The sequence below is a fragment of the Telopea speciosissima genome, chromosome 6 (assembly GCF_018873765.1).
Source record: "Telopea speciosissima isolate NSW1024214 ecotype Mountain lineage chromosome 6, Tspe_v1, whole genome shotgun sequence".
Taxonomy (NCBI): Eukaryota; Viridiplantae; Streptophyta; class Magnoliopsida; order Proteales; family Proteaceae; genus Telopea; species Telopea speciosissima.
Genome location: NC_057921.1, coordinates 61,485,091 through 61,501,346, shown reverse-complemented (window position 1 = coordinate 61,501,346; position 16,256 = coordinate 61,485,091). Strand labels below are relative to the sequence as shown.

Genomic DNA, 16,256 nt, shown 5'->3' with positions numbered 1-16,256 from the left:
TCTGAAGTTCCATGTGGTAATTTTTTTTCCTTGATAGGGAATGGCAGAAGATGTTAATGAGACAATGACAAAGGTTACAAGTGGTAGCAAGAAAAAGAGAGTAGAAAGATACAATCCTAAAAATAGAAATAATCAGAATTAAATATTAGAACTTGTTTTCTTTTTCAATTTATGGTTATATTCCTTGTACAATTTTTCTTAGACAGCCTATACAAGCATGCAAAGGGAATCTTAAGATTGTGCAGGCAAGAATGTGCATATAATAAAATCTCTTTTCTATCTAATCTAATGTGATTGTCATTCTTCATGATGTCTTGATGAGGCTGTAGCATCATTTCCTTGACTAGCATTCAATTCAATATTTTAGTTAATTTGAATGACTTGTAACTAATTTAGAGTCTTGATGAACAGTGTGCTTTCACCTATCCTAAACATGCCAATTTCTGAGTCTCGGAGACAGAGGGTATTGGTTGCATCTTGTGTTCTTTATTCTGAGGTTAGTTTTGATTGTGCTAGTTTGATTTATTTTCTAAACTATGTTCTTGCAAGTTGCATCTTCCCCCCCTCGCCCTCCTGGGTTGTTACTTGTGGATCTATTGACTCTTTATAACTGCTGAACCTTGCATTTACTACTTCCATCCCATAATGATCCTCTTGTTTAGAAAAAATTCCAAATGTTATGGAGTGGTTAAAGCATTGAGGGTCCACTCATTCCAACATCCCCCCACGTATTTTCTGTGTAGAGATTCCTCACCCATTTATTTTCCAATTGCAAAATGTGATAACAAATGGCAACAGGTAACATGTCGAACTTATTAAAAATTATTTTTGTACAGTGGACAAACAATTTGGAACATAACAAAATGGAAAAAGTGTGTTCTTTGTGGGACAGAGGGAGTAATACTTATTTCATCCAGAATAGATGAACTAGCTATCCTGCTTGTAGATAATTGGTCTTCAAAGTTATCTTTTTACCGAGTTATATGGTGCAGGTGTGGCATGCAGTTAGCAAGGACAAGAAACCTCTACGTAAACAGTACATGGAGGCCATTTTACCACCATTTGTTGCCATTCTGAGGCGATGGCGCCCACTTTTGGCAGGAATTCATGAGCTTACTTCTCCTGATGGTGTAAATCCCCTCATTGTTGATGATCGTGCTTTGGCAGCTGATGCATTACCTGTTGAGGTGATTAAACACAATATATCCCATGTTTCTTTTCATTTGGGTGTATTTTTGGTTGTCATGTGTGAGTGTGAACTCCCACCATGACAATATGCTGTAATGTAAGCATGATGAAGATACAATTTGCAAGGAGAACAATTAAGAGTTTTTTAGCTCAAAAAACAAGGATAGAACCACTGCTGTTCAAGCTTCACGATGGAAGAAACTCGATTGTTATCTGTTGAAAATTTTGTAAAAACTCATCAACAGAAGGCCATAAATGGATTTATGCATGTATCTGATTATAATTTTATACCCTGATTCTCTTAATGCATTGTTTGAGACATTCTAGATAAATTTGTTTCAGGCTGCTCTGGCCATGATATCCCCAGGCTGGGCTGCTGCATTTGCATCACCTCCTGCTGCAATGGCATTGGCAATGATTGCTGCTGGAGCCGCTGGTGGTGAAACTGTAACACCTGTAACAACTACACCGTTTAGGCGTGACACATCATTGCTTGAGCGTAAAACAGCTAGGCTTCACACATTCTCAAGCTTTCAAAAACCTTTAGAGACACCTACAAAGACACCAGTTATCCCAAAGGACAAGGCTGCTGCAAAGGCTGCTGCTTTGGCAGCTGCACGTGATCTCGAGAGGAATGCAAAAATTGGTTCCGGAAGGGGTTTGAGTGCTGTAGCAATGGCCACATCTGCACAACGGAGGAGTGCAAGTGATATGGGGCGTGTGAAGAGGTGGAATATCTCTGAAGCCATGGGGACTGCCTGGATGGAATGCTTGGAGTCAGTTGATACAAAATCAGTTTCAGGGAAAGATTTCAATGCTCTATGCTATAAATATGTTGCAGTCCTCGTTACAAGTTTTGCTTTGGCAAGAACCATGCAACGGTCAGAGGTATGGGTACTTTAATGCTTCTTATGTCTGCAATTATTAATGTAATGGACTAGAACTTACACCTTTCTGCAGATTGACAGGCGTGCACAAGTTGATGTAATAGATCGCCATCGTATGTCCACTGGAGCTCGTGCTTGGCGCAAACTGATACATTACTTGATTGAGATGAAAGGTCTTTTTGGACCTTTGAGAGAGGATCTATGTAATCCAGAGCGTGTATGTTCCATTTAATTCATTATGTCATAACATGTTCTGATATCATTTATTGTTGGAGGTCATCCCGACATGTTCTCTAAATTTGTGGGTCAAATTTTCTCAGGAATTCTGGAAATTAGACTTTATGGAAAGTTCTTCTAGGATGAGAATATGTTTGAGAAGGAACTACATAGGGTCTGATCATTTGGGTGCGGCTGCTAACTATGAAGACAATCTCCAACTGAAACATGATCAAGAGAATGCAATATCTCCTTCTGCTACTTCTATATTGGTAACGGAAGCAATTTCAATGGAGATAAACGAGGATGATGAACACACAGACATTGATAATTTGGAGGATAGAACACATGCTAGGGAACAGGATAGGGACAATCGGCAGAATCTGTCTTCAACATCTGAGCAGCCTGTGCAGGTTGCACTGGAATCTGGTGATGCTCAAATTGCTAGTGACCGAGATTTGGTCCAAAATACGTCAGATGTTGCACCTGGGTATGTTCCTAGTGAACTTGACGAAAGAATTATTCTCGAACTTTCTTCGTCGATGGTACGACTGTTGAGAGTAATAAGAGGAACCTTCCAAGTAAGTTTCATGTCTCTCTCTGAGATGTGATTTCCTTGTTTAGATATGCATGTGTTTAGTTTTGGATATAAATTTGCAGACTCTGATTTCAACAAATCTGAAAAAGTGACAATCCCTCAGGTTTCTTTTGTACATTATTAAATGCATTTCTATTATAATATGTTTAATGTGAGTTGTGTTAAAGTATCGAGCATGAGAATAGTTGGGAGAATCTCGATTAAACTATTCCTAGTTCTAATCGAGATTCTGTACTTTGGTGTCCTTGTACTTAGATTAGGCCTCTAAGTCTTGTTATAGTTTTTAGTTCTAGTTTTATTATGTTTCCTAGTTGTAATTGGATTTTCTGGTTGTAAGTTAAACCTATAAATAAAGCTATGGGGCAGGAGGCTGATCAATTCGATCATAAGCTTTCTCTCCTGTCCCTCTTCTCCATCTTCTCTCTACACTCTCTCGATTCTGGTTTTCTAGGGCTCTGCCCTGTTACAAGTTGAAAACATCGGAAGAATTTACTGAAAATCTGGTATAGATGGGAGTACTGTAAATAGTAAATAATAATTGTTGAGAACAAGGAGATAAACAATTGCTTGAAGGGTATGTCATAATCCAGAAGTTGGGTTGGTGGGGAGAGAAAATCCTCTTCCAGTGCCAGGATAAGCCACTGGGGTTGATTTTAGTTTGTCCTGCTCTTTTCTATTCTTTTAATCTTTATGTTTTTCTTTTCTATAGTTGTGTTTCTTTGATGGTGTAACGGTAACGTTGCTCCAGTGTGACCATGGAAGATAAACTCAACCGAAACCTGCCGAAACCACCGAGTTAACTCAGTTTCGCAGGTTTCTGAGATGAGTTGAAGGGGGACTTTATAAAATCCTTGAATTCGACCGGGTTTCGATGGTTTCGACTGGTTTCGACCATATTTAGGTAGTTTCGACACTTATGCCCATCGAAACTTGGGGAAACTTGGCTCGAAACTAGGACAAACAGATATTTATGCCAGAAACTGCCAGAAACCAGGCCGGAAACCAGGTTATGTCTAATATCATTTAAGTAAATGAAATAGTATTTCATTTACTTAAGATATTATTCATAAATATGCAAATACCCCCCTATTTGAATCCAATACAAATAGTTAAAAAATCAAATTCCAAAAGGAAAAAAAGTCAATACCCCTGTTCAAGAACAAAAACTGGATTTTTGCCGGTAGGTGCAATTTTCAACTTTCTAATGCTAGGGTTTTTCTCAAATCTAAAAATTCCATAAATCTTAATATGGTAAAACATTGCTAAAAGCCAAAAGTGCAGTAAAATATTCATTTGTTTTGATGTCCAAAAAAATATTTTCATTCAGAGCGATTTTGACAGCATTCGCGCACACCAAATTAAGTTTGACCGATACATAACTCCTTCAATATAAATCAGATTTAAGCAATCTTGGACTTGTTGGAAAGCTATCAAAACAAAGCTTTCAGTCCAGGATTGCTTAAATCTGATTTATATTAAAGGAGTTGTGTTTTGGTCAACCCTTATTCGATACCATGTCCAAGAACAATATACAGTATCAAACTTGGATCAAAACTACAAGTAATATTTTTAGAGTTCTCTATGTGAAACTAATGCATGGATTGAGTTTAAAATGTCAAAACTAGGTAGCACAACAAGAATCAGGGCAAAAAATCAACTTCTGGGCCTCGAAACCAAGGTTCGAGTTAGCCTGGAGAAAGTCCCAGGTTTCAACCGAGATATGGTCGAAACCGAGACGAACTCGGTTTCTGGCTGGTTGAAACCTAGTCGAAACCCGAGTTTTAGAACTTTGATTGTGACCAAGGGGTCATGGGTTTGATTCTGGAAACAGCCTCTCTGCAAAATCAGGGGTAAGGCTGCGTACATTATGACCCTCCCTAGACCCCACAGTGGCGAGACCCTCGTACACTGGGTACGCCAATTGTGTTTCTTTGAGTTTTGGATAGTGTTATGCGGTGTTGCTCTTTTCTTCTGGGAGATTGGGTTGAGACACATCATTTTGTGTTCCTTCTCGCTTGTAGTGTGTATTCCTGTGATAATATTTGTAATGCTTACTTTTTACTACATCATTCACTGAGGTATATATTGAAGAAGTGAAACTAAAGAGAGTTGTCAATTTTTATGTTTTGTTGTAACTTCACACAAAATATCAATGAGATTATATTTCAAATACTGATATTAATAGTTTAGTTGGGCTCTTCAAATCAAACCTGTTATAATTTTAGCAACAATATAAATATCATGAAGATGGTTAGTAAGCTTATGGATTAGTGACTCTCTTTCAGGTAACAACAAAAAGGATAAATTTCATAGTGGATGATCATGTTGATGACAGTACTGTGGAGGATGGTTTGGGTCCCAGTTCCAAGAGTAAGTATAATGAAAAGGATTGGAGCTGGTTGATGTCTTCTCTTCATCAAATTTTTAGCAGAAGGTGAGACTATTATATAGGGTGCTGAGTAAGTGACTGTGTTTGCATGCAGCATTCAGTAGTATTTTTATCATGTTGTGTCTTTTTTTATTGTATATTACAGCATTCAAATCATTTGAGCTGCTTTTATCTTTTAATTTGGGTATATAGAAATGCAAGCATCTACTTGCCAACTTTTTGAGAAGGTAAGTTAGTGATGATTGAAAAATGGCAACAATCTGGTGGTTAGTTTGGTTTTTATTATGTTTCTAGCATGGATAGTATGGTTTTCATTATGTTGCCATCAGAACTTTTCTATGTGGGATCTCATTACTCCATACATCCCACAGAGATTATCAAGTTTTAAAAATCTCACTTTTTATAGAGAGTTTGTTATTGCATTAGTTGCCTGAATATTTTTCACTGATCTTCCAAAATTATCCTTCATTTATTTAGTACCATGACATTAAATTCTTATTCCTCTCTCCCTCTTTTAATGCATCAAATAGGTTAAGTAGTATGTGCCGGTGGGATTTGGGAAAATTTGAAAGCATTTAATATTGTAATAGACAAAAAAAATGGGACATAGAAAAACTCCAAGACATACATTCTTTGTGGGATGAAGGGAGTGTGTAGTTTGATTTGTTAATAGAATTTGGGTCTTGAGTAGGATTTTCCTTGTTTAGAGGTCTCCATATAAGATGTAAACCTAGCCATTTTTGTCAGTTGAATAAATCAAATTTGCAGCCAAGTGCACTCTCCCTCTCAACCATGTTGATCCATGGTTCTTATAGGTGGATTCCTTGGATTTTTTTTCTTCTTTTTCATCACTTGTCATATTATTTCTTAGCTATCTCCTGGTAATGTCCCTCCACAGTCCCCTATTATTTCAAAGTCTCCCATTATTTCAGATTCTTCTTTAGATCTTCCCATTGCTGTCTGTAAAGGGGTTCGAGTGTGTACGCAACACCCTATTTCTCAGGTTGTTTCATATGAGCCTCTTTCCCCCTCATACTGTGCCTTTGTTTCCTCTTTGTCTTCTGTCTCTCTCCCTAAAAATGAGCAGGAAGCTCTCCAAGATCCACGGTGGAAGGCAGCCTTGTTTGAAGAGATGTAAGCTCTGGAAAAAATATAGTCTTTCTTCCTCCTCAAAAGAAGACAGTAAGTTACAAATGGGTGTTTGCTGTCAAACAGAATATGGATGGCATTGTGGATAGTTACAAGGCCAGGTTAGTTGCTAGGAGATTCACGCAGACCTATGGTCTTGACTACCAAGAGACATTTACTCTTGTTGCGAAGATGAACACTATCCGTGTGATTTTGTCATGTGCTGTTAACCTTGTATGGGAGTTGCAGCAACTAGACGTGAAAAATGTATTCCTCCATGGTGAACTGGAAGAAGAGGTATATCTGGATATCCCTCCTGGTTTTGCTACTCAAAAGACTCAAAGGAAAGTATGCAAGGTGAAATGTTCTTTGTATGGATTGAAGCAGTCCCCACGAGTTTGGTTTGGAAGATTTCATGGTGCAATGGTCTCTTTTGGTTACACACAAAGCAATGTTGACCACACCCTCTTCATCAAGAGATCTGGATCCAAGATTGTACTTCTTATCGTCTATGTGGACTATATTGTTGTCATTGGCATTTGGCAGTGACACTGAGGAAATTTCTCGTCTCAATTCTTATCTTGGGAAGGAGGTTGAGATCAAGGACCTTGGCCAATTGAGGTACTTTCTTGGGATTGAGGTTGCCTGTTCTACACTTCTACCAAAGGGGTGTTTCTCTCTCAATGGAAATACACTTTGGATTTGTTATCTGAAACTGACATGTTAGGGTGTAAACCTTCAGACACCATGGTACAAGATCTCGGCGATGGCGAGATCTCGCTATTTTCTTGGTTTCTGCAGCTCTCGAGATGAGACCATAGTCAATACCAAAAATATACAATATCTCGTCGAGATCTCTACCTATAACTCGGTTTGAGTCGAACCAGATCAATTTAAGTGTTATAAACTACCCCCTTTTGGTGAGATTTCGGCTCCAAAATGGAAATCTCGCCTCCTCTCGCCAGTCTCTGTCTGTTTTGAAGTGGAAAACCATACTTTGGTGGATTTTTTTTTGGCAATTCTCACCTCTAAGTGGACTAAAGCTTGTAGATTCAACATTCAAGCTTCAACATCAAGAGAGGGAGTTGGTTTTCTTCTCAAGAACACTGTTAGGTAACTATTTATTTTTCTGTATAATAAAATGATTTTCTCGCAAAAAAATTGAAAAAAATATGGATATGATGCCTAATGCTTAAATGGTTTATGGTTTGATGTATTTAAACTCCTAATGCTTATTTAAGTTGTTTTACACCCATTCGCCCCTGGTTTTGCCAGGCCACGAAACCTAGATGTACCGAGATCTTGCATTTTTCTCGTCTCAACTCGATGGTGGGTTTCAGTGGCCATATGACCAAGATAGCTCTTGAAATTTGACATCCACCCTATTTTAGGCCTTCTAAACACAGTGGAAACATTAGTTTTTACAAATTCAAACCCAAAATGGTACTTTGACTTTGGACCCTAGGTTGATAGTCTACAGCGTATGTGAATTGTGAGGTCTACCCTAGGCTAAGCCACACAATATTTATAACTCATATAATTAAAGTAGAGGTGTAAAACAAATTAAGTAAGCATTAGGAATTAAAATATATCAAACCATAAACCATTTAAGCATTAGGCATCATATTCATATTTCATAATCATATATGGTGATGGTTTGTTAATAATTGTTAGAAATTTGGAAAGAAAGTAAGAGACATAGATTAAACAAATACAAGTATAAGTGTGTAACAAGTCCTACCATTTGAGAGTAGCAAGTACCGAAACGAGTGGCTGAAGGTAAAACAGATATTTTTCACTATTTTGATAATGTTTCTATGGAAAAAATGATTGGTGTACTTTGTAACACATTGCTTATGAAGTTAAAGCTTCAATGGATCGATTCTAATGGAAGATTAAAGAGTTAATAGCAAGGAGGAAGGAAAGCGGAAGAAGAGAAGAAGAGAAGAGAAGAAGAGTTGGGAGAGAATCGGTTATGTGTGTTGAGTGATTTTCAACACACATATTACTTCATTAATAAACTCTTCCAAATTACATACACCTCCCTAGGGAGGTAAAGGGAAATAAAATAAGAACAAGAAAAATACAACTTGGTCATGTCTTATAATAGGACAATGACAGAACTACCCTTATACAAGATCTTCTAACAACTCTAACACTCCCCCTCAAGTTGGAGAATAAATGTCATACATTCCCAGCTTGCACAATAAGGTACCAAATAGACTAGGAGTGAGACCCTTGGTGAAGATATTTGCTACTTGATCACTTGTCTTCACAAAGGGAGTACAAATGCACCCAGAATCCAGCTTCTCTTTGATGAAGTGACGATCAACCTCAATATGCTTGGTTCTATCATGCTGAACCAGATTATGGGCAATGCTTATAGCAGCTTTGTTGTCACAATAAAGTCTCATTGGCCCTTCAGTTTCAAAGCTCAAGTCTTGAAGAAGTCTCTTTAGCCATATAAGCTCACATACTCCATGAGCCATGGCCCTAAACTCGGCCTCCGCACTGGATATAACTACAACTGGTTGTTTCTTGCTCCTCCAGGTAACTAGATTACCACCCACAAAGGTACAGTACCCAGAAGTAGATCTCCTGTTAGAGACTGAACCAGCCCAATCAACATCTGTGTAGCCTTCAATTTGCAAATGATCATGCCTGGCAAATAGAAGACCTTTTCCTGGACAGGATTTCAAGTATCTAATGATGCGATACACTGCATCCAGATGTCTACTCCTGAGAGCATGCATGAACTGACTCACCACTCCAACTGCATAAGAGATGTCTGGTCGAGTCAAGGAGAGATAGATTAGTTGGTACTTGCTTGCATCTATAAGAGGAGAACTACATTCATCACCAAGTTTATGATTCGGATCAATGGGGGAAGTGGTTGGTTTGCACCCCATCATGCTTGTCTCTTTCAGAAGGTCCAAGACAAATTTTCTTTGGCAAATGTTGATTCCTTTCCTTGATATAGATACTTCAATACCCAAGAAGTATTTCAAGAGTCCAAGGTCTTTGATCTCAAACCGTTTAGCCAAATAAGATTTCAATTTGTTTACCTCAGTAACATCGTTCCCAGTTACCATAATGTCATCAACATAGACAATGAGAGCTGTAACTGTACCATTACCTCTCCTGATAAACAAGGTGTGGTCAGCTTGACTTTGATAATACCCATTCTTCAGGATGGCTTGTCTAAATCTCTCAAACCAGGCCTTAGGAGACTACTTGAGCCCCATAGAGAGCTTTCTTCAAGAGACACACTTTCCCTTCAGCTGAGGGACACTTAAAACCAGGTAGAGGCTGCATGTACGCTTCTTCTGCTAAATCTCCATGAAGAAATGCATTCTTCACATCTAATTGGTACATTGGCCAATCTTTATTGGCTGCCACCGAAAGAAGAACCCTGATTAAGTTATGCCTGGCTACAGGGGCAAAAGTCTCCTGGTAGTCAATGCCATACACCTGACTATACCCTTTTGCAACCAGCCTAGCTTTGTACCTTTCCACTGTACCATCGGATCTATACTTGATTGTATAAATCCATCTGCATCCAACTGGAGTTCTCCCCCTGGGAAGATCAACTAGTATCCAAGTATTGTTCTTCTCCAGAGCCACCATTTTCTCAGACATTGCTTGCATCCATTTTGGATTGGATAAGGCCTCTGTGACATTTTTGGGAATGGAAGAAGACTCAAGGGCAGTGGAAAAAGCAATACCTATAGGAGAAATGGAGTCATAGGAAACAAACTGGGCTATGGGGTTAGTACAGGCTCTCTTCCCCTTTCTCATAGCAATGGGAAGATCTAATTCAGAAGGAGAAGAATTACCTGACTGAGGAGGATGAGACTGAGGATGTGGATCCAAAGAGGGGTTTTGGCAGGGTTGCTTATACCATGGTTGCTTCCCTTTTCCCTTCAACAAGCATTCACCTCTTGTGAATACACCATCTTCTTTGAATCTTATTCCCTTGTATTCTTCTTTCCTACTAGCATCACCACCACTACTAGCATCAATATCAACAACACCATCAACATCAACATCATCAACAACATCCACTTCTTTGTACTTTCCAATATCAAATAGGAATGGGGAAGTGGAGGTTGGCAAGGGAGATAGAAAAGGAATGACATCAGCATTCTGTTTACTGCTAGTACTCTCCCCTTGAACAGAATGTTGAGGGAAGAAAAGTATCACAAACTGAGTACCAAACTGAGTACTGATAAGTTGATAAAAATCCTTAAAAGCATCACAAACATCACTCTTTTGTTTCAACAAAACAGTCCAAGTAGACCGAGAATAGTCATCCACAAATGAAACAAAGTAACGAAATCCAGATAAAGAAGTAGTAAGGGAAGGTCCCCAAACATCAGTATGAACAAGGGAAAAAGGTGCAGTAGATCTATTACCACGATAAGAATAAGATGTGCGACAATGTTTAGCATAAATACAAGATTCACACTGAAAAACATAAGATGAAGGGAAAGAAGTAAACAAGTGGGGTAACTGTCTCCTCATAACAACAAAAGAGGGATGACCCAAACGTTGATGCCAAAGCAGTACAGACTCCAAAGTGCTACGGCCACTCCGACCACAAACATAAGCTGCAGTAGTAGATTGAGAAGATAACCGCGGTTTAAGAAGATAGAGTCCTCTTTTTTCAGTCCCACTGCCAATAACCCTCTTTGTCTCCAAATCCTGAAAAACATAATAGGAAGGAAAGAAATTGACACAACAATGTTAGGATTTGGTTAGGTGACTCACTGATAATAGGTTAGTAGTAAAATCAGGAACATGAAGGACAAACTCAAGGGAAATAGAAGGAGTAACTCGCACATTGCCCTTACCAGAGACAGAAGAAAGGGAACCATCAACAACCCTTACCTTGTCCCGGCCAGAGCAAATGGAGTAGGAATCATAGTACTGTGACATACCGGTCATGTGATTAGAGGCTCCAGAGTCAATAATCCAGGTGGGTGCAGTAGGAGGAGCAGACGAGACCTGCAGAGCTGAGGCAGAAGTAGTAGACCTCCCAGAGGTGGAACCAGTGGCAGATCCTCCAAGGTGAGACATCAGCCGGCGGAGGGTTGCAATATCATCCTGTGAGAGAGAATCAGGAGCCGGCTGGGGTCCAGGTGTCTCAGACTCAGATGTCACAGAGTGAGCCCTAGCTCCCCCTCGCTTGCCTCCACGGGCACTAGATGAACCACCACAGGCATACCAGGGGGCTGTCCATGAAGATCCCAACACCTATCCTTAGTGTGTCCAAGCTTGCCACAATGATCACATTTAAATCTCTCACGGTGATCTCCACGAGGTAGCCCTTGGCCTTTCCCCCCACTTTTCCTGTCTCTGTGGGAACTAGAAACAAGAGCAGATCTCTCTGTTGATGGTGCAATATTCATAGTGGTTCTCCTGGTTTCCTCACTTTGCAAGTAGCTGCACACTTCATCCAAAGATGGAAAGGGAGATCTTCCTAAGATTTGCAGGCGAAGAGGCTCATACTCTGGGTTAAGACCACCAAGCAAAATAAGGATCCTTTCCTTTTCTTGGCTCCTGTAGACCTTTGCCTGATCATCAGAATTGGACAACTGGAGGTTGTTATAGTGATCATATTCCTCCCACAAGCTAATAACAGAGTTGTAGTACTCAGATATACTCCTATCACCCTGTTTCATATGGATGATCTTTTGGAGGATTTGATACACCTTTGTTGCATCTCCAACTCTATCAAAAACTTTGGAGACACTGTCCCAGATATCTTTCGCAGTCTCCTTACTCATAAACCTCCTACCTATCTCAGGTTTCATGGAGAATATCAGCCAAGTCATAATAGTGGAGTTCTCAGTCTCCCACTTGAGATAGCCTGGATCAGTTGTAGCAGGAGCTGTGATGAACCCAGTAATGTATCCCAACTTTCCCCTACTGCATAGGGACAACTTCACAGAACGGGACCAATCCAAGTAGTTGGTATTGTCCAACTTCACAACAGAAATTTGGGTGTTGGGGTTATCAAAGGAAGCCATGGTTGGGAAACCACTACTCAGGCTGCCAGCTGTAGTTGGTCTATTGACCTCAGAATCTTGTCCTGACATAGTAGACATAATGGGCATTCAACAATCAATATAGTGTTTTGCTCAGGTGGGGAGTACACTCAGCCCAAACAAAGGAGGCAAACCAATACACAAATAGTGCTCAATCAACCAAATCACTAGGCTGAGACCAAGCCTAAAAAACAGCAGGCATACAGAGAGCAAAAAACTTGCATAACTCAAACCAAATCCTTCTAACAGCCAAGGAACTTCAGTTCATAACACCCAACAAGTGTACTAAGATGCACACATTCCATTTTCAGCAACAAACAATCATTCAATGCAGCGATTTTCAAAAAAAGGTCAAACAAGACGCAGAAACAGAGCTGCTAATACCCGTATAGCACCAAAAAAAGGCAGTAGCAGTCTTCCAATCTTCCACCTTCAAGAACAAGCTTTTAGGGCTTCAAAACAGCACTCTCACGACTTGAATGAGTCAAGTTCCAAGGCAAACAAATCTGCTAAAGGCAGAATCGAATTTGAAATAGCCCACTGCTGGCGGAAAAATTGGGTTTGCTTCCAATGCTTCACAACAGTTGGAAGCTAAGTACCCTTCCTCTTAACAACCAAGAGGTTGGGGGTCTGAGATAACATCCCTAGGCGATTCAAATGCACTAGGTCTCATTTCAAGAGATGGAGAGGAGAAGGAGAACCAAGGCAAATGCTTCACAGGCTGGCGGTAGCTAGGCAGGCATCTTCCAAAGCTTCAAAACACTTCAGCAGCTCCTAAACTCTCTCCATATGGACTTGGTTTAAAGAATACCATTGCCAAGGCTGTAAGAAGAATAGTATCTCACATATAAAGCCTCTAATGGAACCCCCTTTACATTTATAGGGTTTCAAAGAGAGGAGAAGACAACAACTGAGCTGAACCGACTTTCAAACCAGAGATGCTAGCTCTGATACCAAGTTAAAGCTTCAATGGATCGATTCTAATGGAAGATTAAAGAGTTAACAGCTAGGAGGAAGGAAAGGGGAAGAAGAGAAGAGAAGAAGAGTTGGGAGAGAATCGGTTATGTGTGTTGAGTGATTCTCAACACACATATTACTTCATTAATAAATTCTTCCAAATTACATAGACCTCCCTAGGGAGGTAAAGGGAAATAAAACAAGAACAAGAAAAATACAACTTGGTCATGTCTTATAACAGGACAATGATAGAACTACCCTTATACAAGATATTCTAACAACTCTAACATATGATTCTATGAAAAAAATTATTTTTGAGATGAATAGTTACCTAACAGTGTTCTTGAGAAGCAAACCAACTCCCTCTCTTGATGTTGAAGCTTGAATGTTGAGTCCATAGGTTTTAATCTTCACTTAGAGGTGAGATTTGCCAAAAAAATCCACCAAAGTTGGATTTTCCCTTAACAACAGACCGAGATTAGCGAGAAGAGGCGAGATTTCGACTTTGGGGTCGAAATCTCGCCGAGAGGGGGGTTTTATAAGTTATAAGTTGGTCTGGTTCGAGTCAAGACCGAGATATAGGTCGAGATCTCGGCGAGATACCGAGATATTGTATGTTTTTGATATCGCACGTGGTTTCGTCTCGAGAGCTGCCGAAACCGAGAAAATAGCGAGATCTCGCCGAGATCTTGTACTATGTGTACACCTCTACTCTAATTATATGAGTTCTAAATACTGTGTGGAATAGTCTAGGGTAGACCTTAGGTACGTCATAGGCTACCAACCTAGGGTCCGAAGTCAAAGTTCCATTTTGGGTTTGAATTTGTAAAAACTAATGTTTCCATTGTGTTTAGAAGGACTAAAATAGGGTGGATGTCAAGTTTCAGGACCTATCTTGGCCATATGGCCACCGAAACCCACCACCGAGTTGAGACGGGAAAAAATGCATCATCTCACCGAGATCTCGGTATATCTCGGTTTCGTGGCCTGGCGAAACTGAGACCTAAAACTATGTCTGACACTCCTCTTGAAGAAAGTGTTCGTCTCTATAGCAAGACTGGTGACCCTGTGGATAGAGGGCAATATCAACAGTTGGTTGGAAAGTTGATCTGTCTCTCCCATACTCGGCCAGACATCACCTTTATTGTCAGCATAGTTAGCCAATACATGCATGACCCTTATACTTCCCATTGGGGAGCTGTGAACCGTGTATTACTGTACTTAAAGTCTGCCCAAGAAAGGGAATTCTTTTCCCCCCTTATGATCACCTACGGGTGGAAGCCTTTACTGACTCTGATTGGGTCAGCTTTCCTGATGATCGACGGTCTACATCTGGTTGCTACACTTTTGTTGGAGGTAACCTGGTCACTTGACGGAGCAAGAAACAGATTGTCGTTGCCCAGTCAAGTGCTGAACCTGAGTTCCATGCCATGTCCCATGGCAGTTGCAAGTTAATGTGGCTCCAGGGACTGTTGAAAGACTTGGCTGTGAATTCACCTAGAGGGGGGGGGGTGAATAGGTGAAGGTAGGGAAATTAAAAACTTATACGGAAATAACTAAGTTACCAATGTAAAGACAAGCAATGAATAAATAAATCAAAGAGTGACACAAGAGATTTATAGTGGTTCGGCCAATACTTGCCTACGTCCACTCCTCTCACCTTAGAGAGAATTCCACTAAAACAAATCTTGAGTATGAGCAAGAGAACTCGTACAAATCTTGATTAAGAGCAAGAGAACTCAACTACTCTTGATTCCGAGCAAAAGGACTCAACCAATCTCGATTCCGAGCAAGAAGACTCAACTACTCTTGATTCCGAGCAAGAGGACTCAAACAACTTATGCAAAGTGAAAATAAACACTAAGGGGTTTAGTATTACCTCAAACCTTAGTGAAAACTGTGCTACCTTTCAAACAGTGAAGCTTAAATGCAAATATGTATGAAGGGAGCTTAAGTGAGATTGAATGCCTTGGATTGGTGCTTGAAATCTCACTTGGGAGTGACTTGTTCTTGGAGGCTCTTGATTATGATTAATTGTATTTTTTAGAGCCTAAAACAAGAGTTTATTTATAGGCAAAGAGGCTTGAATTAATTTGGAATCTAGATTAGATTCGGATTCCACAAGCCATATATAATCCGGTATGCTGGATGTCAATCCGGTATGCCGGATCACCTAATTTCCTTTTAAAACAAAGGAATAACGGTCAAATGAGACTTAGTAGTACACTGATCCGGTATGCTGGATAGCCATCCAGTATGCCGGATTAGGGCAAACAGCAGACAAATAGGATCCGGTATGCTGGATCCTTATCCAGCTTACTTAACCAAGCCACTGTGACCATTTTCCTGAGATCAACAGCTGATCCAGTATGCTGGATCATAAAATTTCTGCTGACATAATTAAGTCCTTTATTGGACTTACTTGGGTCGATTCCATTGGATAAGTCCGGGCCAATTTCTTTGGTCTTAGTCCAAGTGAGAAGTGTTTAAAACAACTTCCTAGGGTCACACTACATGTATGCATGCGTTAGTGTGTGCATTACATATGGACTTTAACGAAAGAATTTACATCTTAGTACATTTCTAAGTATTCAAACTTCTTCTAGTCTTGAACTTTACTTCTTTACATGAGTATCTTCAAAGAGAGTTCCTCTCACTTGTCTTGATCTTTGACTTCAAAACTTGTTCTCCATTCTTCATGATTCTTTGATGTCTTGAAAGATTGGACAAGTTCAATTTGCTTTGAGCATCAATCTCTTGAATTGAGTGCTCCCCCTCACTTGATGCTCTGCTCTTATCTATGCATCTTTTAGAAAAGAGTTAGTACAACTAACTTATTTGTT

The 16,256-nt window shown here is 39.8% G+C and overlaps 1 protein-coding gene across 1 annotated transcript in view; it reads left to right on the top strand.

The window, feature by feature from the left end:
• Positions 1-16,256, top strand: part of LOC122664067 (BEACH domain-containing protein C2) — a 60,410-nt gene that overhangs the window by 26,455 nt on the left and 17,699 nt on the right. The window contains exons 12-17 of the mRNA XM_043859753.1: positions 412-496; positions 993-1,187; positions 1,531-2,076; positions 2,149-2,292; positions 2,396-2,872; positions 5,175-5,323. Of these exons, the coding sequence (XP_043715688.1) occupies positions 412-496; positions 993-1,187; positions 1,531-2,076; positions 2,149-2,292; positions 2,396-2,872; positions 5,175-5,323 (1,596 nt within the window). The remainder of the gene's footprint in view (positions 1-411; positions 497-992; positions 1,188-1,530; positions 2,077-2,148; positions 2,293-2,395; positions 2,873-5,174; positions 5,324-16,256) is intronic.